Source organism: Pagrus major, chromosome 16, assembly GCF_040436345.1.
Source record: "Pagrus major chromosome 16, Pma_NU_1.0".
NCBI classification, from domain to species: Eukaryota; Metazoa; Chordata; class Actinopteri; order Spariformes; family Sparidae; genus Pagrus; species Pagrus major.
The window spans coordinates 11,819,781-11,847,472 of record NC_133230.1 but is presented as its reverse complement, the minus strand read 5'-3'; the positions used below and the strand labels follow the sequence as shown (position 1 = coordinate 11,847,472).

The following is a 27,692-nucleotide window of genomic DNA, read 5'->3' as shown; positions in this document are numbered from 1 at the left end:
AATACTTGCCCAGAAAAGGTCAAATTAAGAAGCAACATAGCTAAAAGTAGTATCATCAGTAGTATTTTGCAGTGAAATGATAATGAAAGTAGAAGTATTATTAAATTACACACTTCAACAAGAAAGGATTTGAAGTTCAAGACATTTTAATTTGCCTGTGACTCTACATATCTTACAGTTCACACAGTTTATAAGAATAGATTCATTTGGTTAAACAATTTAACTGATTATTTCACTCTGTAAAAATACATCATCGATTCATTTTCTGCAGTAACAATGTGTCACATGATGGGATACAGGAGAGCAGAGAGAGGGTGATCCATGAAAGTCAGTATAATATATTATTTTCACATTCCTGTAAATAATGCAAAATACAAAATATAAGAGGCTAAAATGTGCTAACAGTAGAGTTCACCGAACAGAAACAATGTTTTCTCTTTGGTGAATAATTATTTGACTATTTATATACACAACAAAAACACTGATGAGAGTACAGTACTTCACAGTCCAGAACACGGCTGTCACCTTTCATTACCAAAACATTACCCACATGTGTTTATTTGAACCCTAGACGTCCAGATGTGTGACTCACGCCGTCTGGAAGTTGTAACAGAACAAAGCGGACGATAAAAATGAAATAACTTATTCGTACAACATAAATTATTAGTTCAAATATTTACACATGGTACCTTTGAACATCAGTGCATCGCAGACAAAATTATGTAACTCCCCGACAACAAAAAGAAGTAAAATGGTGAGAAACCCTGTGCTGGTTTTGACGGGAATGTACTGACGGTGGTTGATTTCACATCCAGCACTCGAGGACGTTCCCTGAGTCATCATCGGCCACGACAAGTGCTGAAAATCTGCTTTTTAATCCAGCCAGAGATGTCACGAAAAAGTTATGTTTAACTTAAGTTTATCATTCAGGTTTTCTCTAAACTAAACAAAAAGGCTGCAGGCGTGATCAAATGTTCTGAGTCAAAACAGATGATTTCTGATCATTAGAACTTTGCAATTAATTAGTGAATGTAAATTAAGTTATTTAGGACAATTATGCTGTTGGACTGCCCGACTGCTTTGACAATAGAGCGACTTCTTACTTTTAAGGCCTCAGTTGTAAACAATGTTTTACATTGTGCCTGGACTGTTTTTACTACCGAGCGTTCTTTTGAAAATGACTGCAATGACCAGAAGAATTAAAGCACCACAGTGCGATTATTTTGGATCGAACATGCACCCAAAAATCTGTCAATTGTAACAAAACATTTTTAAAGGTTGCACATGGGCATCGAACATTGACGCTTTTATGGCACCGACCGCATTGCCTCGAAGTACCAGAAATACCAAAATTTCAATACCTAAGGAGTTAATCTCATCAGCGTCAGTTTATTTTTTTAAACAATTGAGGTTATCGCAATTTCTCGTTGTGTGTGCTGTAAATCAAATTAAGAAAACATGTATTTGCAGTTTTTTTTCCTGTTTAAACACTGTAAATTTAAAAGTTGACTTTACTTTCAAAAAGTCAGGAAACAGACAACCTCAGAATTACCAAGTAAAGCAGACTATTAAGTTTAAATTGTAACAACCTCAAATTATTAGTCGACTTTCTTGGTAATGTTGAGGTAATCGGTTTCCTCGATTTTTTTAACTAAAGTCACTTTGTCAGATTTTACAGTGCATAATGTCTTAAGATAATAAATTAAAATGTAGTACTTGGTGCACCTAAATAATGCGCTGCTGCACCTACATGAAATAAATCTGGGGCACGAGTGTAAACTGTGTGAAACGTTAGTCTGCAGCCCTGTCGAGTGTCATCTGATGTTTCATAGAGCTGTAATGACTTGTTGATTAATCGATTTGTTGATCAAAAACTATTTTAATTTTAGTCATTTTTCAAGCACAAATGTCAAAGAGATTTTCTTTGTTATTTAAGACATTAAATGAAGAGTCTTTGGGTTTTGGACTCTTTGTTGGACATAAGAAGCGATCTGAAGACGTCACTTTGAGCATTTTTCACAATCTTTTTGACATTTTACAGACCTAATGAGTCTATTGAATCCAGAAAATGACTGGCCGATTTACAACGACAAAAACAATGATTAGCTGCAGCCCTAACATCATGTTTATTGTCCATGAAGGTGTAACATAGTGCTGGTGTCCCAGGAGTCAAACAGTGGCCGGTAAAATGATAAAAAGTGGCACCAATCGTTTTGTTTCTGCGCTGGCTAAATTTTTTTGAGCAGATTTATTTTCCTTAAACTGCAGATAATTAATGTGTCTCTTTTAAAGGAATAGTTCAATTTTTTTTATAAATGATATGCTTTCTTGCTGAGAGTTAGATAAGATCAATATCACTCACTTAGCTTAGCTTAGCATAAAGACTGGTAACAGGGAGAAACAGCTAAGCCTGTCTGTGTCTAAAGGTAACAAAATCAGTCTACCATCACCTTTAAACCTTAAATTATTACTTTATATCCTGTTTTTTAATATGTTCGGAAACGAAAGTGACAAAACAACAGGTATGTTGCCTTTGAACAAACACATAGCTCGCTGTTTCAACCTGTTTCCAGTCTCTATGTGAGGCTAAGCTAACGGCTGCTGGCTGTAGCTTCAGATTTCAATGAAAAGAGTGAGTCTGGCACACATTCTTTCCACTTCTGCACTGATTTATTAGAAAAGGTTAATGTTTTGGTCACAAAGACCTTTTGTAGACTTGTGTCTGTCTTGAGAAAAAGGTCTTTTTGACCTCTTCTTTTCATTGGAGTTGATTTTTGGGGGGGATTTGATTCCCGGCTCCATAAGAAAGCAAGCGGTGTGCGTGCTGCATATTTATCACAGACTACAAATAGAGTGGTTTCGATCTTGTCATCTAACTAATTTGCCAAAATCTTCTTGTCTTTGCCGTCGTCGTGGTGTTGAAGTGGTCGGAGAGGTTTTGTGAAGACAGGAACACACAGGAAATAATAAGAAAACAAAAGTCTGAGGTATTAAACATGACCTTGTGGGGTGCATGGTGAGGGAATGCATTAAGTGTTTTTAGTCTTCATCTTGTCAAACATATTAAGCAAGTTTTCCTTATTTCATGTGCAGCTTTGCCACCACACAGCCTGTAATACTGCTCGAGTCTTGCTGAACGATGTGGTCGAAGTGTGCCAGCTCTACTACCTACAGCCACAGGACTCGACCACCATGTCCTCGTACTGTTTGTACACCACATTGTTTCCTGAGTCGATGTACAGGATGCTGATGGGGCTGAGTTTGGACGGGGCGCAGCAGCTGGGCGGCATGTTGCTGGGGTTCATCGAATTCATCAGAGTCTGGATGATGGCGTGGTTGGTGGGCTCCAGGTGGGAGCGCAGGGGGAAGTCACACACCCCCTCGCAGTGGTACGCTTCGTAATCCAGCGGGGCGATGATCCAGTCGTCCCAGCCCAGATCTCTGAAGTTGACGTGCAGCGGCTTCTTGCTGCACCTGGACTTGGACTTCTTGCCGTGTCTCTTCCCGTGGCGAGTCTTGGACGCTGCCGTCCTCCTTCTCCTGCTGGCTTTGGTGCCAGGGCCCCTCTCTCTTGCCTTCCTCTCCAGCCCCAGCAGCGCCCTCCCCTCTCTCCTCTCACTGAAGAGCGTCTGCCTCTTCTTCGACCTGGTGAACACCACTAAGATGGCCTTCTTCTGCTGAGGCCTCCCGTGCCGGTGCAGGCCCAGCAGGTGCAGGTCCAGCTCCCTCTCTGGGTTGTCCAGCATGGCCCTGAGCTCCAGGCAGAAGTGCTTCCCCTGGTGCTGCTGCTGCTGCTGCTCTTTGAATATTTCCCACACGTCCAACACCTCCCACTTCGGCCTCTGGGAATCCTGCAGGTCCAGTGTCTTGGAGTCGAGCAGCTGCCGGTCGTGGCACGAGAGGAGCTGGACGTCGACGGGCTCTGTTTCCGATATCCTGAAATTCCCAGACACTTTGGTGTAAATCCTGAGCTCGGCTCCCAGCACCTCCGCTTTCTGGGAGAGGGTTGAGACGTCGAACAGATACTGCTGTCTCCTCAGAGGGGAGAGTGGGAGGTCATCTGTGGAAAGCATTAAAACAGGAGGGTCAGATCTGCATTCTCACGGAGATGATGTGGAAGCTGACAGGAAGAATCCCACTACTGTCTGCACTGAGTTAATCTGGGAGACAACCTGCACACACACACACACACACACACCCTTACAAATGCACAATACAATAAAGCTGTACAATAAAGCTCCACATACCTTGTCCAACATCCACAAAGCTTGCAATAGTGTTTGCAGCTTTTGAAGAGCGAAAGAAGCTGGCGTTGAGTCCCAGCCTCTCCGCCGTGGAGAAGGTCTTGTAGATGGACAGCATGTAGTCATGAGGCTCGACCGACTCTTTATTCGCTGCTTTACTGCTTCTGTCGATGGATGGCGGCGCGTAAAAGTCCTTGAAATACTTCGAAGCTTCTTGTCCGTCAAAGATCCTCGTCACCTTGCCGCTCTTCGGCGCAGCTGGGGGGAAAATGGCAAGAGTGTGAGCAGAGGGGATTTCCAGGAGAAACACCAGAGCCCCGCAGAGGAGAGCGAAGTGATAGAAATCCATCCTCTGGTCTCTGAGCTGCCGGTGCTGGTGGAGGGACCACGGGGCGAAGCCGGAGCTGAACTCTGCATCCACTCTGCAGCAAGTGGCAGCTCCGCAAAGTGCGCACAGCTCCGGGAGGACAGGCGGTGCAAAGTTAAAGAAGGGGGCCGAGAACACGCCCACATTGTGCTGTTAACGTCGGGGCTAAATGGAGGGCGCAAATTAAGGCTGTAAAACTAATTGTTCCTCTGTCGGCCTCCCTCTCCTCCTCCCTCTCCTCTCCTCTCCTGGGAGGGCAGATGTGCGCCGAAAACACGCTCGTCAACATCTGGTGCACAAACTCACCTAACACAAAAAATCTGCTCGTGCACAAACAAAATGACTCTTGTTTTGAGTTTTCCGTCTCAATTTGAGAAGTTTCTCCGGACTTTAAATGTCACTGCAGCTGCTCCTCTGTGCAGCACGACCTCAGGATTTATCACGGAGTCTCCCGCCCTCTAGTGAGGAGACAACATATCACACTGCTGCAAGAAGAGGAGACAAATATTCAGCCAATCAGCTTCCTTCAGCACCATGGACAGAGTCCTCACTCAGCATTAGACTATTATAACATGTTTTCCTCCATTTTATACACACAACAATGATGCACACAATGCTGAGAACCGAATTTTATTATTTTATTTGAATTGTATTTAATAGGGACGCTGCAGTTTGACATAGGTCCAATACAAGGAATGTAGCTGATGTGCTGCACAAATGCAAGTCATAAAACATACAGCTTTCAATGGTCAGTATCATAAAATAACAATAAAATAAAATATCACACTACATCAACAAACATATAACCTACATAGATAGAGTGATGTAGTTTGTAGTCCCGTAAAACCCGGAAATCAGTTAGCAAGTTTGCACTTCAGGTTCCCTCGTCTCAAAGTCTGAGTTTTTTTTAATTGGTTTTCTTGGGGAACATAGGGATGATCCCTCCATCTTTACAGGCCGACTGTAGTTACAAACTGTTCTAACTCTAACTTTACAACTTGAAGATGGTCAATTTATAGTAAAAGTTTACAGTAATTGTGTAGTAATACATGCAATGTAGTCTGTTTATAGCCCAACATTAGCTTTTTACTTGTAGTGATTTAGTTTACGCATCAAAAATCACAAAAGTGGTGTTTATCCGTGAAGATTATCTTGTTTAACAAAACGTGTAAGTATCATGAACTTGCGTTAGTCACAGAGATTATTTTCAGCGATATTCAAAAATCCGATTTAAAAAATCTCAGGCTTTTTGACGAGGGAACCAGGACGATGCTAACTTCCGGGTTAGCCTACAAAAATACGTCATCACTACGCTATTCCTGACTTCGCGTGGTTACATATTTTTCGCCATCTTCCAAGGTAATGTTCCAAACACAAAAAAGTTGTTACAGTTGAAACAAATTCAATGTAAACATTAAAGGTGACAAGGATTCATTGTTTTAAGCAATGGCACTAAATGTATACAGTTTATATCATGTAAATGAAATGCAAAAGTATTCACATTCTGTACAACAGAACAAGCATTCAAAGAATGTTCACATAAAACCCATAACTCCCTAAATGTTCTGGATCTGGACCGATTGCTCTTTCAACATGAGTTCTTACATGTGCAATCTGTCTTGTGCATGTCACCTGTTCCTCGGTTAGCTGTCCACGTTTTCTTGTAAAAGAAGGCACTACCAATTTAACCTCTTTCTCAAACAGCAAATCATTTACGGTAAAGCCTCCATCTGCCATGACCTCATCTCCAGGCATTAAGTAGTCCAATATTCCTGAGTCCATGGTAATGAATTTGTCACTGCATCGCCCTCCATATGCTGCAGAAACGAACATGACTAGTCCACATGGGGCAACAGCTACTAGGTATTTCACCGTGTTATGTGAATAATAATGGCTGTATGATTCCCCTCTTGAATCAAGGTTTTGGGGGTTTTGTAAAAGACTCTCACTGCAGTCTACAATACACGTTGTATTAGGAAAGTTACTCTTAAATGCTGCAGGCATGGTTGCCTGAATAGTTTCTCTTGGAAGCCATGGAATAAGAGGTCGCAAAACTTCCTCCAGTTTGTCAATCCAATATGAGATTATCTTGCTAGCCATGCTCTGTGATATATGGAACTGTCTGCTCAGATCACCTATTACATGGCTGGTCTTTAATTTCATAAGTGTCAGGAGAACTTGATCTTGCAGAGACATTGTAAATGAATTACTAGCATATCCTTCCAGTGTTGACACAAGGGTGTTAAATGCTTCTAGGGTTATACCAGTGTAGAGCAAAGCATCCGCGTCGTTTTGAAGCATGAAGTAGCCAATCTCATCACACTGGGTCATCTTATCCTGCACATGTTTTCTGCTGGCCGTCTGGCAATAACTATGATCCTGTTGTGCAGGGTCCTCCCACTGTGTATTGACTGAGTGCAACTGTTGGTCAGGGGGATGTGCAGAGCTTGAGATGCTGGTCTGGTCTGAGACAGGCGAAGTTAAGTCCACCGAGCAGTCTGACAAACACAAAAGTATGGCCAAAGTTACACACTAGGAGATTAAACACTGTAGACAAGAACAGATACTATACATCTGAATCACTGTATGCCAATCACGGTATGTCGATTGCTGCTCAGCAGCATATACCGATCCCTAGACTCTCATACCATTCCTCAGAGTGGTATGCCGCTGTTATGCCACTGATAGTCCACCGACACATGACGTATGTGCCGCTAGAGACTGTTATGCTTCTGAAAGACTGTTGGACACACACACACACACACACACACACACACACACACACACACACACATTGATTGACAATAGTTAGAAAATATCTCACTGTACAGTGAACATGATACATAATATGCCACAATGGTTAATGTTCGGCGAAGTAGATTTTATATCAATTATTACTGTGTTCTCCTAATAAAGGAAACCTGTCAGTAAGTATTGTTTAGTTGGTTGGCTCAAATTCTGCTATCGATTAGTCAGACTGGCTACGGTGGCTGGGCTAACAGTAGCCATGTTAGCTAAGGCTATCACTTTCATTAGCTTTAAGTAGTTTATAGGCACAAATTTAGACATATTACTTTGCTATCATATCGCAAGAATACCACGTGTAATTACTGTCTATATGCCTACATCCCACCAACATAACATCCAAAAGAAATACATAGCCTACGTTCCTTTATTTACGGCAATGTGTTAAGTTAGCACTGTCAAAAAAGACTACAAAAATGTATACATTTCCGGTGTCGTGCCAAAAAACGACTCCCCAACGGGAACGCCCATGGGGTTAGGGTTAGGGTTAGGGTTAGTCGTTAGTTAGTTAGTCATCAGTCGTTTTTTGGCAAGCAGTTGTTTTCTGGCACAACACCGGTGTAGTGCCGAGAAGAGACTGCTTGCCGAAAAACGACTGCCCCCGACGGGAACGCGCATCAGTTCAGAGGAAGTGGGCGTAGGTCTACTACGGGTCAGCTGGCAGACGCAGCACCGAGAGAAATGTTTTTGTTACTGCGCAGTCCTGTAGCCCAAGTGAAGAGGCTACGGAAAAAGAACGGCGCAGATAAAAAAAGTAACCTGATGTTTCCATAATGTAGGCTGGTTGTCAACAATTGATGAGGGTAGATGCTTTACCTTGCCACTTTTATTGTTGTTGTTGTTGTTGTTATCGTTGTTGCAATGTGATTTTACACCGCTTTGATCTATAAATAAAGTCATAATTCAATATCCCTGTTTCAGTGATTTTATAACGAGGATTAGGAAATCAATGCAGAAAAGAATGCAGGAGTGTTTCCACGTCACATTAGATAGCAATCATATAACACATACTGAGAAATTAGTAAGTGCTATCAGAAGTGGGTAATAACGATTTACATTCACTTCATTACATTTACTTAAGTAACTTTTTGGATCACTTGTACTTTTAAGAGCATAATTATGAATACAATAATGCAGTATATATAGAAATGTAGGCTAACTGTAACGGATTGCCTTTACATTCTGCATAACATTCTCTGTGTTTGCCAGGTGCATGTACAGTGAATTTGGTCAATATCACTCCTTGCAATAAGGACTTACAGGGTGCAGTCACTTTTCGGCAGGGCCTGCCGAAAAGTGATAGCACTTACTAACCCTGTAAGTCCTCATTGCATGGAGCGATATTGACCAAATTCACTGTACATGCACCTGGTTTCGTCTACTATTAATGCTGAAAAGACAGAGAATGTAACCCCTCCCAATCCAGAGTTACAGGGTGCAGTAACTTTTCGGCAGGCCCTGCCGAAAAGTGACTGCACCCTGTAAGTCCTTATTGCAAGGAGTGATATTGACCAAATTCACTGTACATGCACCTGGTTTCCTCTACTATTAATGCTGAAAAGACAGAGAATGTAACCCCTCCCAATCCAGAGTTACAGGGTGCAGTCACTTTTCGGCAGGGCCTGCCGAAAAGTGACTGCACCCTGTAAGTCCTTATTGCAAGGAGTGATATTGACCAAATTCACTGTACATGCACCTGGTTTCCTCTACTATTAATGCTGAAAAGACAGAGAATGTAACCCCTCCCAATCCAGAGTTACAGGGTGCAGTCACTTTTCGGCAGGCCCTGCCGAAAAGTGACTGCACCCTGTAAGTCCTTATTGCAAGGAGTGATATTGACCAAATTCACTGTACATGCACCTGGTTTCCTCTACTATTAATGCTGAAAAGACAGAGAATGTAACCCCTCCCAATCCAGAGTTACAGGGTGCAGTCACTTTTCGGCAGGCCCTGCCGAAAAGTGACTGCACCCTGTAAGTCCTTATTGCAAGGAGTGATATTGACCAAATTCACTGTACATGCACCTGGTTTCCTCTACTATTAATGCTGAAAAGACAGAGAATGTAACCCCTCCCAATCCAGAGTTACAGGGTGCAGTCACTTTTCGGCAGGCCCTGCCGAAAAGTGACTGCACCCTGTAAGTCCTTATTGCAAGGAGTGATATTGACCAAATTCACTGTACATGCACCTGGTTTCCTCTACTATTAATGCTGAAAAGACAGAGAATGTAACCCCTCCCAATCCAGAGTTACAGGGTGCAGTCACTTTTCGGCAGGCCCTGCCGAAAAGTGACTGCACCCTGTAAGTCCTTATTGCAAGGAGTGATATTGACCAAATTCACTGTACATGCACCTGGTTTCCTCTACTATTAATGCTGAAAAGACACAGAATGTAACCCCTCCCAATCCAGAGTTACAGGGTGCAGTCACTTTTCGGCAGGCCCTGCCGAAAAGTGACTGCACCCTGTAAGTCCTTATTGCATGGAGCGATATTGACCAAATTCACTGTACATGCACCTGGTTTCCTCTACTATTAATGCTGAAAAGACAGAGAATGTAACCCCTCCCAATCCAGAGTTACAGGGTGCAGTCACTTTTCGGCAGGCCCTGCGGAAGTAGTTGTCTGTCATGGCAGCACCCATAGGCCTCTGAAGAAACGGGCAAGCCGAAGCCACGCCCCTTTCCGGTGGACACATGGGACATTATTTCAGAAAAACAGTGTATGTTAGTGAATGAAGAGAGACAAACAATGTGTTTGTCAATTTACTTCTACATTGTCTCACTACATAAGTCATCAACACCAACATGGCCGCCTCCTCAGCATATAAAACAATAGAAAAGCTGAAAATCACAATAAATCTGGTCATATTGACAACTACAGTTCTCACCATCAGTGCTGTAAAATATCCAGAAGTCAAACTTGAGTAAAAATAAGGATATCATGCCTCAAGATATCTTTGTGTTTACCAACAAGTAGAAAAACCTGTAATCCATGAAGAAAAACACTGACAATCGAGACGTTTAACCATGAAAATAGAATTTATTGAAAAGAGAAAAATAGTTTCACACAATCATCAACAAAAATGCAAACTTTACACCTTCCTTCACCTTATTAGATTCAAGTTAAGCCCTATTGCACCTGTTTTTAAATACAGTAGAAAGACATTTCCAAATAATTCAACCAAAGAAACCAGTATAAAGTCTTTACAGAGTGTTTTGTGTTGCATCCAATAAACCCAAATGTTTAAATCTGAAAAAAAAAAATTAAGTTACATTCAAAGTGTACAGACTTCGTATTCAGGTGAACATACACACTGAGGTATCCTTCATTAAACCCTCTCAGCCTCACAGACTTATCTAACATATGTCGATGCCGTCCGAGCAGCAGGCCACAGCGTAGATAACGCTGACCAGACACAGACTGCCCGCAGACACGGTGGTGCTGGAGCTGAAGATGCTGTTGTCGTCGGTGGTAAGCGGCGGATCGATTGTGGTCGTGTTGAACCAGGTGTACGGGGTGGAGTCGGGATCAGTGACGTTGCTGCTGGTCGTCGGGGTCTCGGTGGTCGGAGTGTTTTTGACTGTGAAGCTGCGTGACTGAGCGCCCCACTCCTTCAGAGTGAAGACCATGGTCAGGTTGTCACCTGCAGGGGTAGGAGGAGAAAGTGTGGTGATGATTCAAATGAAATTTAAATGAAGAGTAAGTAAAAATGTAGCTGGAGAGTCTTTAGAGACTTACTGGGGCAGCCTGATAAAAGGGAATTGCAATAATCCAACCTTAAATTTAACAAAAGCGTTGACAAATTTTTCTGAATCTTTTTGAGACAGGATGTTCCTGGTTTTTGCAATGTCCCGTAGGTGAAAGAAGGCAGTCTTTGAAATTTGTTTTTTTATTTATATTCAGACGTACCACTGTTGAGGATGGACAGGTCGGTGAAGTTTGCCCAGCAGGTGCTGAACAGGATGGTGGTGTTTCCTTCCAGTCCGCCAACGCTGTTCCCACTGGAGTTCTTCAGGCTGGCTGTTACAGTGAGAGTCGTCACTCCCACGGAGACACAGTTACCCTGCAGTCAACAGTAGATGGCAGTGTTTACAGATGGAAAATACTTCAATATGTTTAACATACATATTGGTTGAACAGAAGGTTATTGGTGGTTTTAAATGTCATTAATCATGATGGACGTGAGGGAAGATGGATTTGTTGAGGATAAAAAAACCTAGAACACAAGATCGTCCTCTTCTGAACAGTTTCTCTCCAACTAACCCAACTTTTGTAATTAATCCAAAAACTCCCTAAAAACGACATTCCAATCTGAATTTGTCTGAATAATTAAATTATAATAATCTGGGGTTATTTTATGCTTCTATTAGACGGCGATTGTAGAAAGATGACGGCAAATCAGAGACAGAGACATCAAATGTTTGACTGTGACTGTCCGGAGTTGTATCATTGTCTCACCGTCTCATCCACAGCCATGAGCCTGGGCTGCTGGCTCAGAGGACCCACAAACTCCCCGGCTATCGGCTCCTCGAGCAGCAGCAGGCTGGACACGCTGGACACGTAGCTCACTGTAGGCTCCTCTCTGGTCACTTCTGCTGTGGCCTCCTGAGATTCAACAGCAGGAAACCATCGAACCAGTGAGCACTCATAGAAAACTGACTTCTTACTGTAGATTTTACAAAGCAGAAATCGTTATGATCAAGTCGTGTGGTTCACCTCATTCCAGCTGGGGTCAGACGCTGAAGGAGGCGGCGGGATGACGCCCATGGAAGACACGTTGAAACCGATGGACTTGCTCAGGTTTCCAGAAACTGCAGCCTGACCCAGATCATCAGCAATGTTCTTCAACAAGGTGAAGTCCTCCTCATCTGAGGGAATAAAAAAAAGAGATGTTAGTCGAACCAACTGAAAATTGCTCAGTGGGAATGTTTACATATCGGAATTTGGCTTTCTCCTGACTGACCGTTGGTGCTGTTGGTGGTCTGCTGGATTGGAGGTTTCTGGATCTCAACCTCCACCGTCAGGCCTGTGGATCTCTTCCTGCGCCGAGCACCTCCATCTTCACGGATGATCTTGGTGATTCTAATCATATTTGGGGGAACTTTGAGGAACGTAGCGAGGTTCTGGACCAGGTTGTCTCCGAAGAACTCGTCCTCCGTCATGGCGGGCAGCTCGAAGGCGATGAAGAGAACCGGGGAGGTTCGGATCTCTGCAGGTTCGGAGCCTCTCACCAAAACCCTCAGCATCTTGTAGTCCGGGTCGAAGAAGTTGGTTCCCAAAGTGGCGTTCAGTTGAGGGACGTATTGACCTGGAGGGATTAAAGAAAGAAAAACAGAAAATGTGACGCTTCTCCGTAAATTTTTCTACTTCAATCCACGTTTTTTGTATCAACCTCATAGTCAAAGGATGAAATAAAAAAATCCTGCCTCATCAACATTTCCTGCAGAAAATGGGAGAAATGCCTAAAAAAATTGACAAATTGTAGTTAATTAAGCAGTAAATGGCCTTGAACATATTCCTTTAAAATACCTTTTTTGATTGAAAAAATAAATAAATATTTAGGCTTAAAAGGTTTTACAATTCTCGAGTCAGGTTTCAAAAACAGAACAAATTGTCAAAAAATACATTATTTTAGACAGTTGTATTGTTAAACTGTTAAGATCTCTGCCTGATTTAAAAGAGTATGTGTGTGCAAAATATGTGTGTACATCGTTGCTAATAATACTAATATTAACTATTATTCACATATTTTTATTCAATGTTTAGAGTAAAACAACTAAATCCAATCAAAGAAACGTGACCAAAATTGTGTACATGTTCTGGCCCGATCCAAATCTGTGATTACACTTAAGAGCAAATCCTCACTCGACATGATGAGATCATAGTGTTTAATAGAAACTGTAGGCCCTACTCTGCTTGTTTTATTGCCTGAACTGATTTACAGTGATATACGTGTAAAGCTTTAGTACCTGCATAGATTGGCTTCTTCAGGGTGTAGTCAGTGTTGTCAGCGTTCCACTTAGCGTTAGTTGGAGCGACCAGCTTGTTGTCAACAAACACATCCAACCGCTGAGGCTTGGAGTAGAAGACCGACACCACAACGCTCTGCACAAAGTAAAAAACAAAATGTTTCCTTGTGACAAGTGAAAAAAAATTCACATTTAAAGAATTCTACACCTGAAAAATGTTATTTTACTTAACCTGAAAATAATATTCGGAGCAGAGTGGTGTTGTGTTGTTGTGCACTGACCTCAGATGGTTTAGCGTTAAGCATCATGAGGCGAAGCTTCTGAGGGCTGACGCTGCTGAAGTAGACGTCGTAGGAGCGACCGGTGGCCACGATGCTGTGGAAGAGAGACACTCTCTGCTGACAGGTGTAGCCCGAACACCAACCGTGATCCTGAGGACCTGAACACAAAGATACACAGCTGAATTAAAGACACTTTCTCTCTGTTATTTCAGAGATATCATTTAGAACGCGACCTACCGTTGATCAGATCCACGAAGCCGTCTCCGAGGACAGCGACAGGGGACAGACGTCTGGTTTCTGTGTCAGCGTCAAGACTCTCAATCACCAGCATCCTGTAGTTGAGCCCAAAACACTTGTAGCTCTGCCAGGTATTCATGTATGTGCAGTTTTTCCTGATCACACCTGAGGACAAAATAAGCAACACAGTATTTATTATTATTATTTTATATTATTTTTTATATACTTGTTAGCAAAAGAGAAAATTCAGAATAAGAGGAGCAAAGAAAATTTACTTAAAGGTGGAAGAGCTAAGACGAGAGACGTTCGTTGTCTTAATTCTGTTCTTTTACCAGCTTCCGCTCAGTTTCTTTCTTTTTCTTACTCCCGCTTCAGTTACCTTTGTTTGGAGCGATCTGGTTCACAGGGATGCGGCTGCCGTTGGGGAAGGTGAGCATGACTTTGGGGATGCGGTAGTCGCCCACCCCCCTCCTGGCATCGCCATCCCACTCGTACTCAGCCTGGGGCACCACGGCTCCCACTGCACCCAGGAACGATCCGTCCATGTCTATCAACAAACTCTTCTTCTTCGCGTCGCACTCCATGTCCACACAGTCGGCGGGGTTCGCTTTACTGAGGCACGAAACAAAGATCGATTTGATTTTTTACCCTTATTTTTATTAGTTTAAATCCTAAATTTAGTTATTTATTTATGCAAACCTACATAACTCTAACAAACTGTAACAAATATGAAAATTAACATCATTTTTACAACTCTGAAGACATTTCAAGGTCACTTCATAACAATAACATCAAATATCATTTTCCATGTTCCTCTGAAAACTATTTCGCTGCATTTCCGACTTATCCAAGTGTATAATTTTCAATAAGCGTCTTCTTTTCCCTCTTACTCACTGTTGATGTATGTACAAATTACATGATAGAGTTTGCAATTCTGGTATCTGTTGAAGGAGACTGATTTACCCAACATCCGCCCTGTGGATGAAGACTTTGGCCCCCTCTGTGCTGTCAATCACCGTGGCGCCTGAAACATGCACGGGGTGCTGCAGGTCCTCGTTCAGCGGGTTGGTGAAGAACATAAAGTTCGTCTCGCTGGAGCAGACGTTTTTGAAACCAACAAAAGTCGTGTCTAGAGGAAGAGAGGAACTCACTCAGATTACTCTAAAGACTTACTTAAACATTTTCATGAATCCTCAGAGCCTGAACTCACCCTCGACTTTCATCAGTCCTTTGATCGCATTGTAGTTCATGTTCAGATGATGGGGCTTTTCTGGAGCAGTGTTGTGCCCAGATTGAAAAGTCGGCCAGCTGATTCCAGATCTGCCTCCTGCACAAAGTGAGGAATTGTCATGGTTTTAGTTTGTTGGTTTCCTGTTTTATTTTGTAGTTATATCCTCCTGTGTCTTGTTGTCACTTTCTACACTTCCTTGTGCGCCTCTGCTTGTTCCCCGGTCCTTCTGTGTTCCTAAATTGTTCCACATGGTTTTCTGGTTTGTATTACTTTTGTATTTTCCTTTGCCGGATTTTTGTTGCCAGTTTTTGTCACCTGTCTTTTACTTGTTTGCACCTTTAGATATTTTGATTTGTGACAATCAGCTCATTAAAGCTTGCTTTTTGTTATACTACCTGCCTGCCTGTGTGTCTTGTGTTTGGGTCCTCTTTTCAGTTTGACATGCCTGAATTCAAAACCGAAAAAAAGGATCAAATGCTGGCACTTTTTAATGATGTTCAGGTTCTTGGGTGGTGAAATTAGAACCTTGTTTTCTAATTATTCCTGATGTTGAGTTTTTAATTTCTCATTTTTGCTTTTTGTATCAAAACAAATCTCTATCTCAGTGTTATCAGCAGCGTGTGAGCTGAGACAATTACCGCAAAATCGGCAAATCCAAAAAAATCAGTCCTTTTAAAGTCTGTTGCAACGTTGTACACTAGTTTTCATTATCATCGTCTTTGTAGCAGTGTTATGTGATGGGCGTTTGCTTCGTACCATTGGGAGGTCTCGGGGCTCGATGACTAGCGCTGGTCATAATGTTAAAGTCACCGGAGGGCAAAGCGGCTGAACAGTCGAAGTTCGGGCTGCTGCCAACAATCAAGGAATTCTGGGAAAATAAAAGACGAGGAGGAATATGAAAGCTGTCAAGTCCAACTAAACTGAATGACGAAGTGAAGAGAGCGTAAATCAAATCCTCACCTGAACGTGTACAGTTTTATCAGCGTATTGATGGGAGAGAGAAGGAGGAAGGTAGACGAGAGGCATGATGCCCAAGCCGTTGTCCACCAGGGTCACATTTGAAACCATAATACTCATGGTGGTCTGTGAAGGGGAGAGAAAGCAAGCAAAACCTTATTTATGTAGAACATTTCAATCCAGATGGAAACACAAAGTACTGCACAGAGTGGGAGCTTCTTGATTTACAGCCACAAAAACTACATGGATAGTGTTAAGGTAAAACATTAGACATAAAAAACACTGTTAAAAAAAACACATCAGTCATATTAAGTCAGAACATTTGTTGGTTGATGAAGAAGCACAAAAATACAGTTAAGTGTTGAGAAATAGAGGAACTGAATTGAAACCTGGAAGTAGATGGCGTGGTCGAAGCTCCTCCAGACGAAGAAGTTCTGGATGAGGCTGCAGCCGGGCAAACCGTCTTTGTTCATATAGACTCCGTACAGCCCGCCGTGAGCCTCGTTCTGAACCCACTTCTCATTATTGTTCGTGTAACCTGCAGAAGGAAATCAAGGAGTGAGGACTTAAGAATTCAATGTACAAACTGGTGAAATGTAACCTGACATGATTCGTTTTTTTTATCTACTGTCACTTCGGTGAAATCATTTCTGTTACCTGGACACGGTTCACCATCGATACGATAAGCGACTCTCTCGTAACCTGCCACGATGTTGTGCTGCAGGACAACATTTGTTCCCTCGTTGACCTGAAAACACAGTTCAGATTATAAATGCAGCCGTAGATATTTATCATAGAAGTGTTTTTTGTCCTATTTTGAGAGGACAGACCTCGATGGCAGCGTTCCAGGCGAAGTTAAAGGGCTCCTCTCTGTCCTGATACGATCCAGGCCACAGCGTCATCATCACCAGGTTCCTCCTCACTGTTATGTTGTTGCCCCAAATTCTGATACCTGTGAATGGAGATGCATTTTTATTCATTCAAACGAGGAAGAAAAGAGGAAAGAGATAAACTAAAAAAATACGGCAATCCTTATGTAGTTATGTAAAACAGTTACAATAGAGGCTGAGAGGTTTGACATCATATTTCTAAATTGTACTAAAGGTGTAAGTTTACATATTAAAACTTCTTGTACATTGCTGGGGACAATTAAGATGATCTGTATCGGTGTGTGGATTGTACATCACTTGTAAATCATGCTGACTGTGTAGTTGCCAACAGTGTTTACCTTCTCCAACAGTGTGGTGGACGACGTTATCGTCAACGCTCAGTCCTTCTGTCCCGAACACTCCGATGGCCGGAGAGAAGCCGTCGTGGAAAGCACAACCCTGAATGTACGAGTCTCCTCCTGAAACCTATCAACACAGAAAAACACAAACAATATTCATTTAGTGGATACTTTCTTTTTAGTAGACAGATAGTAGATGGTGTAAAGTCACATCCTTTGCACTGTGGCTGAAAGTCCCTCACAAAGAAATCCACAGTCCAGCAGCATTAAACATCTTAAACAAATCATCCAAAAGGTTTATATAGACAATCGAGAGAGACGGGGAAGGTCTCATTTTTCACATCAACAAAAAATGTGGTTAGTAATAAGTTAATTTTCAGGTGGGCGCTGGATGTGTGTCTGTGTGTGTGTGTGTGTGTGTGTGTGTGTCTGCACCTGTCCCAGGTTGAGGAAGGCGACAGAGTAACGAGGGTCGCTGTCGTCGTTCCAGCCTTCCTGACCAGAGTGGAAGAACTCCACGTTTCTGATCTGAGCTTTGCCTTCAGGAATAAAACAATCAAGTCATCACAATGATGCACTTAATGTGTTTAAATATAAATATAACATGCAAATAATCTAAATGAGTGTGAAGTTAAGGCCAAAGCAATATATTACTTTACAAGACAATTAAAAAAAACAAAACAAGTATTAGCTGATAAAAGTGGTTGTTTAAAAACTAAAAAGGAAAATGGTGAAATAGATAAAGCACAATGGATCGACAAAAAAAAAAACCCTACAACACCGGGCACAAGTCTAGAAACCACATTTTATACATGTGATAAATATTTTACCTTTATAGTTGATTCCCTCCCAGGAGTAGGTGCCCACCAACAGTCTGGCTCCGTACGACTCCCTCATCATTTCCGGATACTCCTGACCGATGATCTTAATGTTTCTGGTCAGCAGACCAACATCAGCTGCCAGCATGTAGGAGAACGATGTACCTGAGTGAGTCTCACCTGAGGAGAAAGAGAAGAAAAGAGGTCAGTACGGTCCAACTAAGACACCTGAACAAGTCATTTTGATGTGAAATCCTTTATAACATGACGATAAGCTGAATATCTAGTGCAACATGGATATTAACTCAGATATAAACATCACAGTTTAGTACAGATTTACAGACAGAGGCTGAACTGACCGATGTGAGTGTGGTTCAGAGCCTGGTTCAGGGTCAGGACGCGGCCATCTGCTGACACAGCTGTGATCTGGCGTTTTTCTGTCTCCCACGCGTTGTAGCTGGTGGTTGAGATGGCCACCTCGTCTCCAACCTGCACTCACAACAAACACACAAACAGACATGTAAATAAATGACTCAGTACCTACCTTTGCAATATGTAAAAGCAGGATTAAACATAAACATCTTTACATTTTAATACACAGACAGTTAAAAGTGAAAAGAAGCCGCACTGACCTGCCAGTCGACAGACTGTTTAAGGGTCAGACTGTTCGATCCAGCTGCAGCAGTGGCAGCAAGTTTTGTGTGATAAACGTTGTGAGGTTTTCCATAAAGCTCCAGAGTACCAAACACACCTGTGGTACAACAACAACACACACACGTCACACACACACTGAGTCAGTTCTGAACTGTGTCACATTAGCAGTACCTCCCTTTTAAAAAATTAGTTCAAACATTCATTTCTGTTGTGTATGTTATGTTATGTTTTAGTTGTTTCTGATGCTGTTTTCTCACCCAGGACTTTGGATCCCTGGTTGGGTCCCTGCGGCAGAGGCCAGTCAGGCGTGCGGTGGTTTCCTCTCAGTTTGATGTGCAGCTGACCTCTGAACGGCTGGTCATCCCGTCCTGCGATCAGCCTGCCGCCCTGAAACAGCAGCAGGCGTAAACATCACGTCACCCAACTTCCTTTACCAGATCACATCAACAATCTTTCAAACTTGGTGGGAAATACTGTGATCTCCTTTCACTTCACTTCACATTTAGTTTCATGTCATGTAGGTTCAGTCAGGGTTAACTGTTACTGCTCATATTCACGACTCAGATCTTTATCCAGTAACTCCACAGAAAAAGTTAACAACATCCTCCTGAAATACATTTTTAACATAGATTTTTTAACAAACACTTCTTGTGAGATGAAATAAAAAAAAACATGATGAAACAGACTTATTTTAAAATGGATAATCAGAGAGATTATTGATCACACTCACCTGGATAGAGATGTAGACAGCGTCCAGCACCACAGTGTTCTGAGGTGCAGCCCGAGCTTGCCTGCTGGACGAGCTGTTCGTGGTGTCGTCGGGGATCTCAAGGACTCCGACGACTGTCAGCTTGTTGAGGGGAGGAGTGCTGCTGTCCAAGACGACCCACTGACCTGTGGTTTGACAGGGATACAGAGAGTAATATTAACAGCAGTTTACCATAAGATCTGATCTAAGATAAGAATGGACTCAAACTGAATCATTTGTTGTCTATTTCAAATCATTTCAGATTTAATCACCAGACATGGTTGAGAGAAAAGTTAGTTACAAATATCTTCTGTCTCCTTACAGTGAAGGAAATCATGATAACAAACAAAAAGTGGCAAAATATGATGCGCATTTCCGCATTATTAGTCCTCTATCCTTTTGGTTTATATGAGATTTTTTTGTTTTTCTTCGCGACATTACCTGATGGGATGACGATGTCAGCGCCCTCTGCCGGTACAGTGAAGTTATTTTCAGCTGAACTTTTCCAGAAAGATGCATTAGACCAAAGGCTGGAGAGAAACACACAAATCAAAATTATAATGAGACATTTTAGTGTTCTGGAATCCAAGTTTTTATTTACTTCTGCTTTGGAGTTAGTTTTTCAGTTTGTTTGTCGGATTACACAAAAACAACAGAAGGCTTTTCCATGAAACTTGGATGGAGGATGGGTCTCAGCCCAGAATAAACCCCATTAACTTTTGGTGCAGATCATAATAAAGGGACAGTTACTGTTTTCCTCTCTTTCTTTAACATTGCGAGGTAGGTCGTTTTTTTTGTTAATTTCTCAGGGAGCTACAGGGGCACTTTTCTTTTATATCACCTCAACCAAATAACCAACAAAATGGGGCTCACAATAATGCATAAGTGATAATAACCCCACAATGTAATAGCATAATTAGTACTCTTATTGTACTTTTAATACTTTAAATGTATGCAGTTAAGATTATCTTTAAATTGTTGTGGTATGTAAGTAAGCAAGTAGACAAAGCAAATGAGTGGAAGTGATTCCACAGTGATTTCCACGTTGGGTTAAACGTACATGAAGTCTGCAGGCCGGCCGGCGGGTAATGGGGCCAGTGTGGCTGGAGGTGGTGGTGTTGGTGGGATGCAGTTGGGGTAGAAGCAGCGGTACACCCTCAGGTTCACCGCGGAGTCGAGCATGGTGCGGTCAACGCTGTTACGACGCCGGCGCTGGCTCGTCTTCCCAGACACTGCAGACACAGAAGCATGAGAAATTACTGAATGACTGTGAATGTTCTTGTGTGATTAAGTGGTCAATGATCTACACATTCATGATGTAATGTTTAGCATTTTTGATTAATAAACATTGAAAGTGATTTTTTTATGTCTAACCGATGTAGTAGAGGTTGTTGGTGCTGTCGTCGAAGTACCAGTCCCCGTTGTTGTTATTGCTGAAGCTGAGCGGCGTCGACGAGCCGTTCCTCTCATCGATGATGCGGAACCTGTCTGGACTCTGGGTCAAGTTGTGGTTGATGATCACATATTGATCCGACTGTGGGAGGGGAAAAGCACAAGCAAGAAAACATCAGTATTAATAGATCAAAAGCTGGTTTGAGATTTGATGTGCATTTATAGATTCATCGTATTATAACTATTATACTTCTATCATGTGAAGGATCCTTCATTTACCTTGAAGCCGTAGAATTTAGCAGCGTATGTGATGTTGGTGACGTGGTCCATGTCATTAAAGTACCAGTTGTATGTTTTTCTGGAGGGCAGCATGGCCATCCAGCCGAACTTATGAGTCATTCTCTTCTTCAGATAAGGAACCACGCTCGTGCCTGTAATAATGCAAAAATAACAGTCATACACTACAGCAGAAACACTTACTGTACATGGATAGACAACATGCTGTTTTAGTTTTCAGCAGAAATAAAGACAAGATAAGAGTTTATTAATGTACAGTATTTGTCAAGAAATATAGAGCTTCTCCTGTAAAGACATCAGTCTGACATTAAAGGTACTGAGACTGTGTATTTTGATACCATGTGAGTTGGTTAAGATGACATCCTTGGCCTTCAGAGAGCTCGGTGTTGGATTGTTGAACGACAAGCGATGGAAGTTGACGGTGTGGTCGCACACGGCGCCGGGGAAACCAACGCTCCACTCAGCACTCTGGTTACAGTGAGCGGGATCCAGCAGGGGGCTCATGGGCACGACTTTGTGGTTGATGTTTCCTGGGCGTAGATAACACAGAGTTTAGTTGGATGCAGGGATACATGAACCTGACTCAAATCCAGCTTCCTCACAAGATAAATGGATTAAGGAACTGATTAAAGGTGTACTTTGGAAACTTTTACAACGCTTAATGACAGACTGAGTGAGAAATATGCGCAATACTTAAAAAAATAACTGAGAGAGGCTTAAGACCGAGTACCTGTGAGGGAGCTGTCAAGGTCCACCAGCTGCACCTCGTGCTCCCACCTGAAGCCGGCCTTGTTGGGTGTGTTGAAGTACTGAGCACCACTAAACAAGACAGCCCAGCCGCCACACCGGTCTAAACAGGTCCCATCGATTCTGGCAACCCCAATGGCTGCACAAGAGCTGCGGTCAAAATTGATGAACTTGGTGTTGAGGACACTCAGGCCATCGTCCAGTGGGGCGATGATGCCTCGGTGCGAGCAGTAGTTATCTCCCAGTCCGAGCTCATCCACGTGGCCCACCATGGTGCTGTTGGACACCGTTGCCCCTCCATCCTCTCCGAAGCCGCTCACGGCCCATTGCAGGATGCGTTTGGCTTCAATGCCGGCTTTCTCGTTGTTGACCATGAGGAAATCGACGAACTGCAGGGCGCCACCGTTGACCCACTCAGCACCTTTCTCGCAGTTCCAGGTAGTGAGGCCGCGGAAGACAGCAGGCTCAGGGGTTTTAGAGCGGCACCCTCCGTTCTTCATGGGGAAGAAGTCTGCGAAGATCCAAAGTCCGAACCAGCCCTGAGAGTGCACGGTGTTGTTGTAAAACTCCCCCAGGGGAACCCTCTTCTGGCAGATGTTTCTGTCAAAGGACGGTCCATCGGGGTGCTCGTGCATGCGGTACCAGAAGCCGAAATGAGTCCCTCCCGCAGCGGCGTTGTGCCGGATGATGTTGTTGGGATTGGTGACCCAGTAGGCGGCGGGAGTGACGTCGTCGTTCAGCAGGCTGGTGCTTTGTTTGACAAACACAGCCAGGTTGTACTGCAGGATGTTCTCTGTCTCAATGCCGTCCTCGATGAAGAAGGCACCGCCCATAATGTTGTAGATGACATTGTGCTCCACCAGCAGCCGGTGGGTGTTGTGGATGGTAACGGCCCTGTTGAAGGTCTGATGGATAGCACAACCCCTCACGTAGGACTTGTAGTTGATGTCTCCCATCAGATGCCAGTGGATGGGATAACGTCCAAGCCTGAAGGCCTGTCCTGCATGGAAGAGCTGCGACATAAAGACGTACAGACTTTAAAGTTACAGATTGTGAGGATGTGGATATTTAGAAAATACGAGAAATCTGATTAGTTTGATCAGCTCTAAAGAACAAGAACAAGCCGTGTCAGCAGAGAAAGTTTAAAGCGTTTTCACCTCAACATATTCTATCCTGCCCATCGCCAGATTCTCGCCTGGTCTGGGTGCGTGGAACATGATGCAGCCTCCAAACTGATCGCTGCCGACCTCCTCTCCAAACCGTCCTTGGAAACAGGTTTGGGTGGTGAATTCACCTGCAGCACAGGGACAGAAACATGTTAATACTACAGTGTAGCACACGGCTTCTTTAAGTCAAAACTCAAAAACACAGCACCTGTGTTGAAGCCATCCGGACAGGCTTCGATCTTGTCATTCCACTCTTGGTGCTGGGAGCCTCGTACCAAGATGTTTCTGGTGAGGAGACCCACCTCAGCTCGGGCCTCAAACACCGTCCCATCAGGCAGCGTGACCGACACCCCGTGGTGAGTGTATTTGAGCGGTTCGTTCAGGGTTAGAGTCTTGCCATCAGCCGACACGGCGGTGATCTTCCTCACTTCGTTTTCTCTCTGACTGTGCCTGGAAACAGATATAAATGTTTTCTACCTGCAGCTCCTTAAATATGTTATATCTTTGTCAATCTATAAAACATACTGCATTTTTTTGTTTTGTAACTTTTCTGACAGAAAATATTAAATTAAACTAAAGTGATTATATACATTTTAGTGGTTTGAGATCTTGATTTGTTAGACCTCAAAGAAGGTAAGTATGCGTGCAGGTAGATATTTCCTCCCACATTTGCCTTTCAGGCATATTTGTGCTACCATGTTGAGATTTATTTCAACTCTACAGGATTTGGTTACCTCACCGGATTTGGTGAATGTCAGGTATAATCCTGACATCTCCTCTTTAGGTGTTCAACTTAACACACACCTCTCAAACATCAGCCTAGAGGCGTGTGTGTGAGAGGCTTTTGTGTTCATGTCTACTAAGGTAGAAAGCAGGAACTACACGAACAGTGAAGTTCTGAGAAAGGGATTCAGAGCTTGAAGGCTCTTAGCAAAATTATGTAACACATTTAAGTTTTAAAACCTTAATTATTAATCAAAAGCCATATTTTCATTTAAATGTCTAGCGGTTTTAAAGCACACTTTTAAAATGTCATGAAAAATAAAAATAAAGCTTGTTTCCATCAACTGCTTTGGAGCTGATGAACTAGGCTACGTAAAAAGAGAGTTTTGTCATAAAATGGCGGTATAGACTTTGTTAAACACTGCTATAATAAACTACTGCCTTATTTATGAGGTATAACAAACTTAATAACTAACATGTTGGACCATTAAAATATATTTTCCAAACACAGAAAAGAGGAAAAAGAGGGTAAGTTAGCTGTAGATAAGGCTATCTCACCAGCTAGCTGAGTGCATTCACTCCATTTTTGATTCTACAAGCTATTATTTTTATTTATGTGCATTTTTCTTACACAAAAATTACACACTTCTATTGCACTAATTGATAATTTAAATTTTGACAATGGAGGACAGAGGTAAGTATGTATTTCTAAAAATGGTTCATGCTTAGACTAGACAATTTGATCTGTCGCTGTACCTGTGGCCGGTAGAAGCGATGACGATTTCATCTCCAACTTTCCACGTCACCTCCTTCATCAGGGTCATTGTCGTTGAGCCGTTGGTCGCCGTCTGGGCCAAGCGGGTCCAGGGAACAGGAACTGGAATACCTGGAGAAACAGGTTGGCAACAATTATTTGCACCTCAGGGTGGGAGGTGAGGTGTCACTAATAAAAACATCCCTGCAGGACACATGACTTAGATTACTCTGTGAGCTCACCGTTACACGACGTAATGACATTTAATCAGGGGTTATTGGAATATCTGGGTCACAAGTGTAATTCAGTGGTGGAAGAAGTATTCTTATCCTTCACTTAGTTTGACAAAAAAGTAAAAATACTTATCAGTGACATATACTTAAAGTAATTATATGTCATTTATGCTGAATTGCCTATTTTAATGTTATCTATAGGATTATTATCACTGATGAATTCATATGTAAGCAGCGTTTACTCTATAAAGCGCTGCAAAACCCTCAGTCTTCATTTGCAGTGAAGTAAAAATACCTCCGTCTGTTTTAAATCAGAGGTTATGTAAATTAGTGTCTGTATCTTGACATGAGAAAGAATAAGGCAGGTTGCGGCACTAGAATGATAAAAACGTGGATATTTTAAAATTATGATTAGCATTGAAAACAGATTGAAATTTTCCGACTGCTACTCGCAGACTTTTCCACTTTTTGTAAGAAAACATAAAACATGTTTGTGTGTGTTCGTACCATGCAGGTCCAGTATTCCCTCTCTGACAGCCAGCGTCTTAGTTCCATAAACAGGAAGTTCAGGTGAGCGCAGGTTTCCATGAAGTGTGATGATGGCTTTGTGCTGGAATGGCGCCCCCTCTTGGCCGATCTGGAGGCGTCCGCCGTCCACGATCAGGATGTTTTCCGCCTGCAGCTCGATGTCTGCTTCATCGAACACCAACGTCCCGCCTGAGCACAAAGAAACATCAATTTTTAAAATAATAATAATAATAACATATATTATTATCCTATTGGCACCAGTTACACCAACACAATACTGAATTAAGAAAATGCTTGTTTGTGTCCTAGAAAGCAACAACGACTCCAGTGATGCCACAAACTTTGCACCCAAGAAATATTAAATAAAATATGTTTGACTTCTTATTAAGTGTTTCAGATTGACTGAAAAATTGTTTCAAAGATCCATGATAAGTTGGCATTTGTACCTTGAATAAGGAGCATTTTCAGCACAGGGGTGTTGGTGTCCAGCAGGATGGTCTGTCCTTTAGTGATGACAGCAAACGAGCCCTTCTCAGGTGGAGACAGACCACCCCATGTGAACCTGGACGACCACACGTCAATGTAGAAGAAATCTGCATTATCCTAAAGAGAGAGACAAATATTTGATTGAGACAAACAGGAAGATATGATAAAACTGCTGTTGTGGAGCTGAAACAGACATGACACTGTGTTGCGAGTGAAGTCAGGGGTACCGACTGTCCTCTCTTACCATCTTGGCGATGCCTCCGTCTCCGATGCTGACTCTGACTTTGGTTTCCTGAGACTGTCGCTGAGAGTTTGTCACACAGATGATGTGTGTGTTGTTGGTGGACCGAACGTCACACACAGACCCTGCGATGGTCACGCTGACTTCATTCATGTTGGTGCTGTAGGGTGAAGTGAGTGAACATGATGAGATTCAGTGAGGTGGGAAATAGAAAAAATCAAAATAATTCAATATGTCAACAGACAGATTGATTCATTAATAAATCATTTTGAAGATAGATCAGATAGATTATATTAAAGGTCGTATTATACACTGTATTGAGCCATATGTATATAATAAAATAGACCATAATAGAATAAAAGATACTGTAATATACTTATGCTTCTCTCAGTTATCTGTATTTGTTTCATATGTAAAATCACTATGTGGCAAAAGGGAAACAGAAAGCGAATGAAAGCGTAGACGTCCAATGAAACAGAAGCAATTGTATTTTGTAAGTTGAGCACTTAATTCTCAACCAGTGGTCCGTAATCTGGGTGTGTCGCCCCATTGTGTCATCTGTACACTGCGGACTTCACCACACCTGAAACCGGAGCCTGTGATTGTGAGCCGGGTGCCTCCAGCAGTGCCTCCTCTGCGTGGAGAAACCTCAGTGATCACCGGGGTCAGCTGGGATTTATAGGTGAAGCCATTTGAGATGTTGACGGCATCCAGCTGGTTAATGACAGCAACCACGCAGCTCACCTCCGACTGAGTGCCTGAGAGACAGACGGACAAACACATGTAACAACAAAACAACAAGAAGAATCCAAAGATGCGTGCTCAGAGATAATAAGCAGCCTAAGATGTTTTTCATCGTGCATGACAACTTATTGTCTTATCTGGCATTTTCGTCAGTGTCTCCTGAGATGAAAGGCCGACAACATTCCTGAAAACAATAGTCTGTCTCCATTAGAGCATTTAAAGTTCAACTTTGACAGAACAGCTTAGTTATAATGAGCTGGGAGCCAGAAAAAAATCATAAACCAGCAGGAACACATTCTTTACAAAGGCAAACTTTATAATTCTTTCACATTTCAAACTTTAATCACTAGAAAGACAGAAAGCAACTGACACAAACAATATAATAAGTAAAATAACTGGAATAGCACTTGCTTATTGCTTTGCGTTCTTGGGATGTACAAAAGTGAAAGTTTTGTTTCAGAAATGATAAAACTAGTTATTGTGCTTTCCATAAAAATGGCAGTATTACAATAAATAAATAAATTCGAAGGATTATGTACATCTCTGTCTTGTTAATGCACTAACCCTACTTAAAAGTCACCAATAAAAGGCAAATGACAGAGGATGAATCATCCCGGTGAAATAAAGTAAAACTCAACTTACCGTTGTTGAATGGAGAGTGGCAGTACAGACGACTCGATGTCGACATATTCCTGTCCACTTTACACTCGTCCCCGCAGATCGTCACAGTGGAGTTTCTTGGGTCGAATCCTGAACCATGCACGGAGAGCAGGGCACCGCCGCCAAAACTGCCTGAAACACAGATAAGGGAAAAAGAACTAATTCAGTGAGATGATATAAAA

At 42.5% G+C, this 27,692-nt stretch overlaps 2 protein-coding genes across 2 annotated transcripts in view; both read right to left on the bottom strand.

Annotated features, from left to right (window-relative positions):
* Window positions 1-3,164: 3,164 nt before the first annotated feature.
* Window positions 3,165-4,599, bottom strand: gdf6b (growth differentiation factor 6b). The gene is made up of 2 exons (XM_073484200.1): window positions 4,248-4,599; window positions 3,165-4,060 (listed from the first exon to the last, which is right to left on the bottom strand). The coding sequence occupies exons 1-2, from the start codon at window positions 4,591-4,593 to the stop codon at window positions 3,165-3,167; spliced, it is 1,242 nt and encodes a 413-aa protein (XP_073340301.1). The 5' UTR covers window positions 4,594-4,599.
* A 5,963-nt stretch (window positions 4,600-10,562) lies between these two features.
* Window positions 10,563-27,692, bottom strand: part of pkhd1l1.1 (PKHD1 like 1, tandem duplicate 1) — a 38,457-nt gene continuing 21,327 nt past the window's right edge. The window contains exons 39-75 of the mRNA XM_073483141.1: window positions 27,493-27,642; window positions 26,690-26,864; window positions 26,110-26,266; window positions 25,826-25,982; window positions 25,359-25,568; window positions 24,621-24,750; window positions 23,350-23,591; window positions 23,133-23,269; window positions 21,959-22,988; window positions 21,567-21,758; window positions 21,211-21,362; window positions 20,914-21,073; window positions 20,600-20,771; window positions 19,981-20,069; window positions 19,522-19,685; window positions 19,049-19,178; window positions 18,770-18,888; window positions 18,497-18,626; window positions 18,150-18,317; window positions 17,755-17,858; window positions 17,320-17,446; window positions 16,922-17,043; window positions 16,726-16,839; window positions 16,481-16,606; window positions 16,095-16,217; window positions 15,891-16,002; window positions 15,114-15,230; window positions 14,867-15,032; window positions 14,283-14,515; window positions 13,904-14,068; window positions 13,667-13,824; window positions 13,386-13,521; window positions 12,380-12,724; window positions 12,133-12,284; window positions 11,875-12,021; window positions 11,326-11,479; window positions 10,563-11,059 (exon numbers count right to left, since the gene is read on the bottom strand). Coding sequence (XP_073339242.1) covers window positions 10,773-11,059; window positions 11,326-11,479; window positions 11,875-12,021; window positions 12,133-12,284; window positions 12,380-12,724; window positions 13,386-13,521; window positions 13,667-13,824; window positions 13,904-14,068; window positions 14,283-14,515; window positions 14,867-15,032; window positions 15,114-15,230; window positions 15,891-16,002; window positions 16,095-16,217; window positions 16,481-16,606; window positions 16,726-16,839; window positions 16,922-17,043; window positions 17,320-17,446; window positions 17,755-17,858; window positions 18,150-18,317; window positions 18,497-18,626; window positions 18,770-18,888; window positions 19,049-19,178; window positions 19,522-19,685; window positions 19,981-20,069; window positions 20,600-20,771; window positions 20,914-21,073; window positions 21,211-21,362; window positions 21,567-21,758; window positions 21,959-22,988; window positions 23,133-23,269; window positions 23,350-23,591; window positions 24,621-24,750; window positions 25,359-25,568; window positions 25,826-25,982; window positions 26,110-26,266; window positions 26,690-26,864; window positions 27,493-27,642 — 6,752 coding nt within the window. The 3' untranslated portion in view covers window positions 10,563-10,772. The remainder of the gene's footprint in view (window positions 11,060-11,325; window positions 11,480-11,874; window positions 12,022-12,132; window positions 12,285-12,379; window positions 12,725-13,385; window positions 13,522-13,666; window positions 13,825-13,903; window positions 14,069-14,282; window positions 14,516-14,866; window positions 15,033-15,113; window positions 15,231-15,890; window positions 16,003-16,094; window positions 16,218-16,480; window positions 16,607-16,725; window positions 16,840-16,921; window positions 17,044-17,319; window positions 17,447-17,754; window positions 17,859-18,149; window positions 18,318-18,496; window positions 18,627-18,769; window positions 18,889-19,048; window positions 19,179-19,521; window positions 19,686-19,980; window positions 20,070-20,599; window positions 20,772-20,913; window positions 21,074-21,210; window positions 21,363-21,566; window positions 21,759-21,958; window positions 22,989-23,132; window positions 23,270-23,349; window positions 23,592-24,620; window positions 24,751-25,358; window positions 25,569-25,825; window positions 25,983-26,109; window positions 26,267-26,689; window positions 26,865-27,492; window positions 27,643-27,692) is intronic.

Excerpts from the sequence above, each read along its gene's own strand:
- gdf6b (XM_073484200.1), bottom strand. The coding sequence starts at position 4,593 with ATGGATTTCTATCACTTCGCTCTCCTCTGCGGGGCTCTGGTGTTTCTC. Across the intron at positions 4,061-4,247 it reads CTTTGTGGATGTTGGACAAG|ATGACCTCCCACTCTCCCCT; the intron begins GTATGTGGAGCT and ends TGCTTTCCACAG.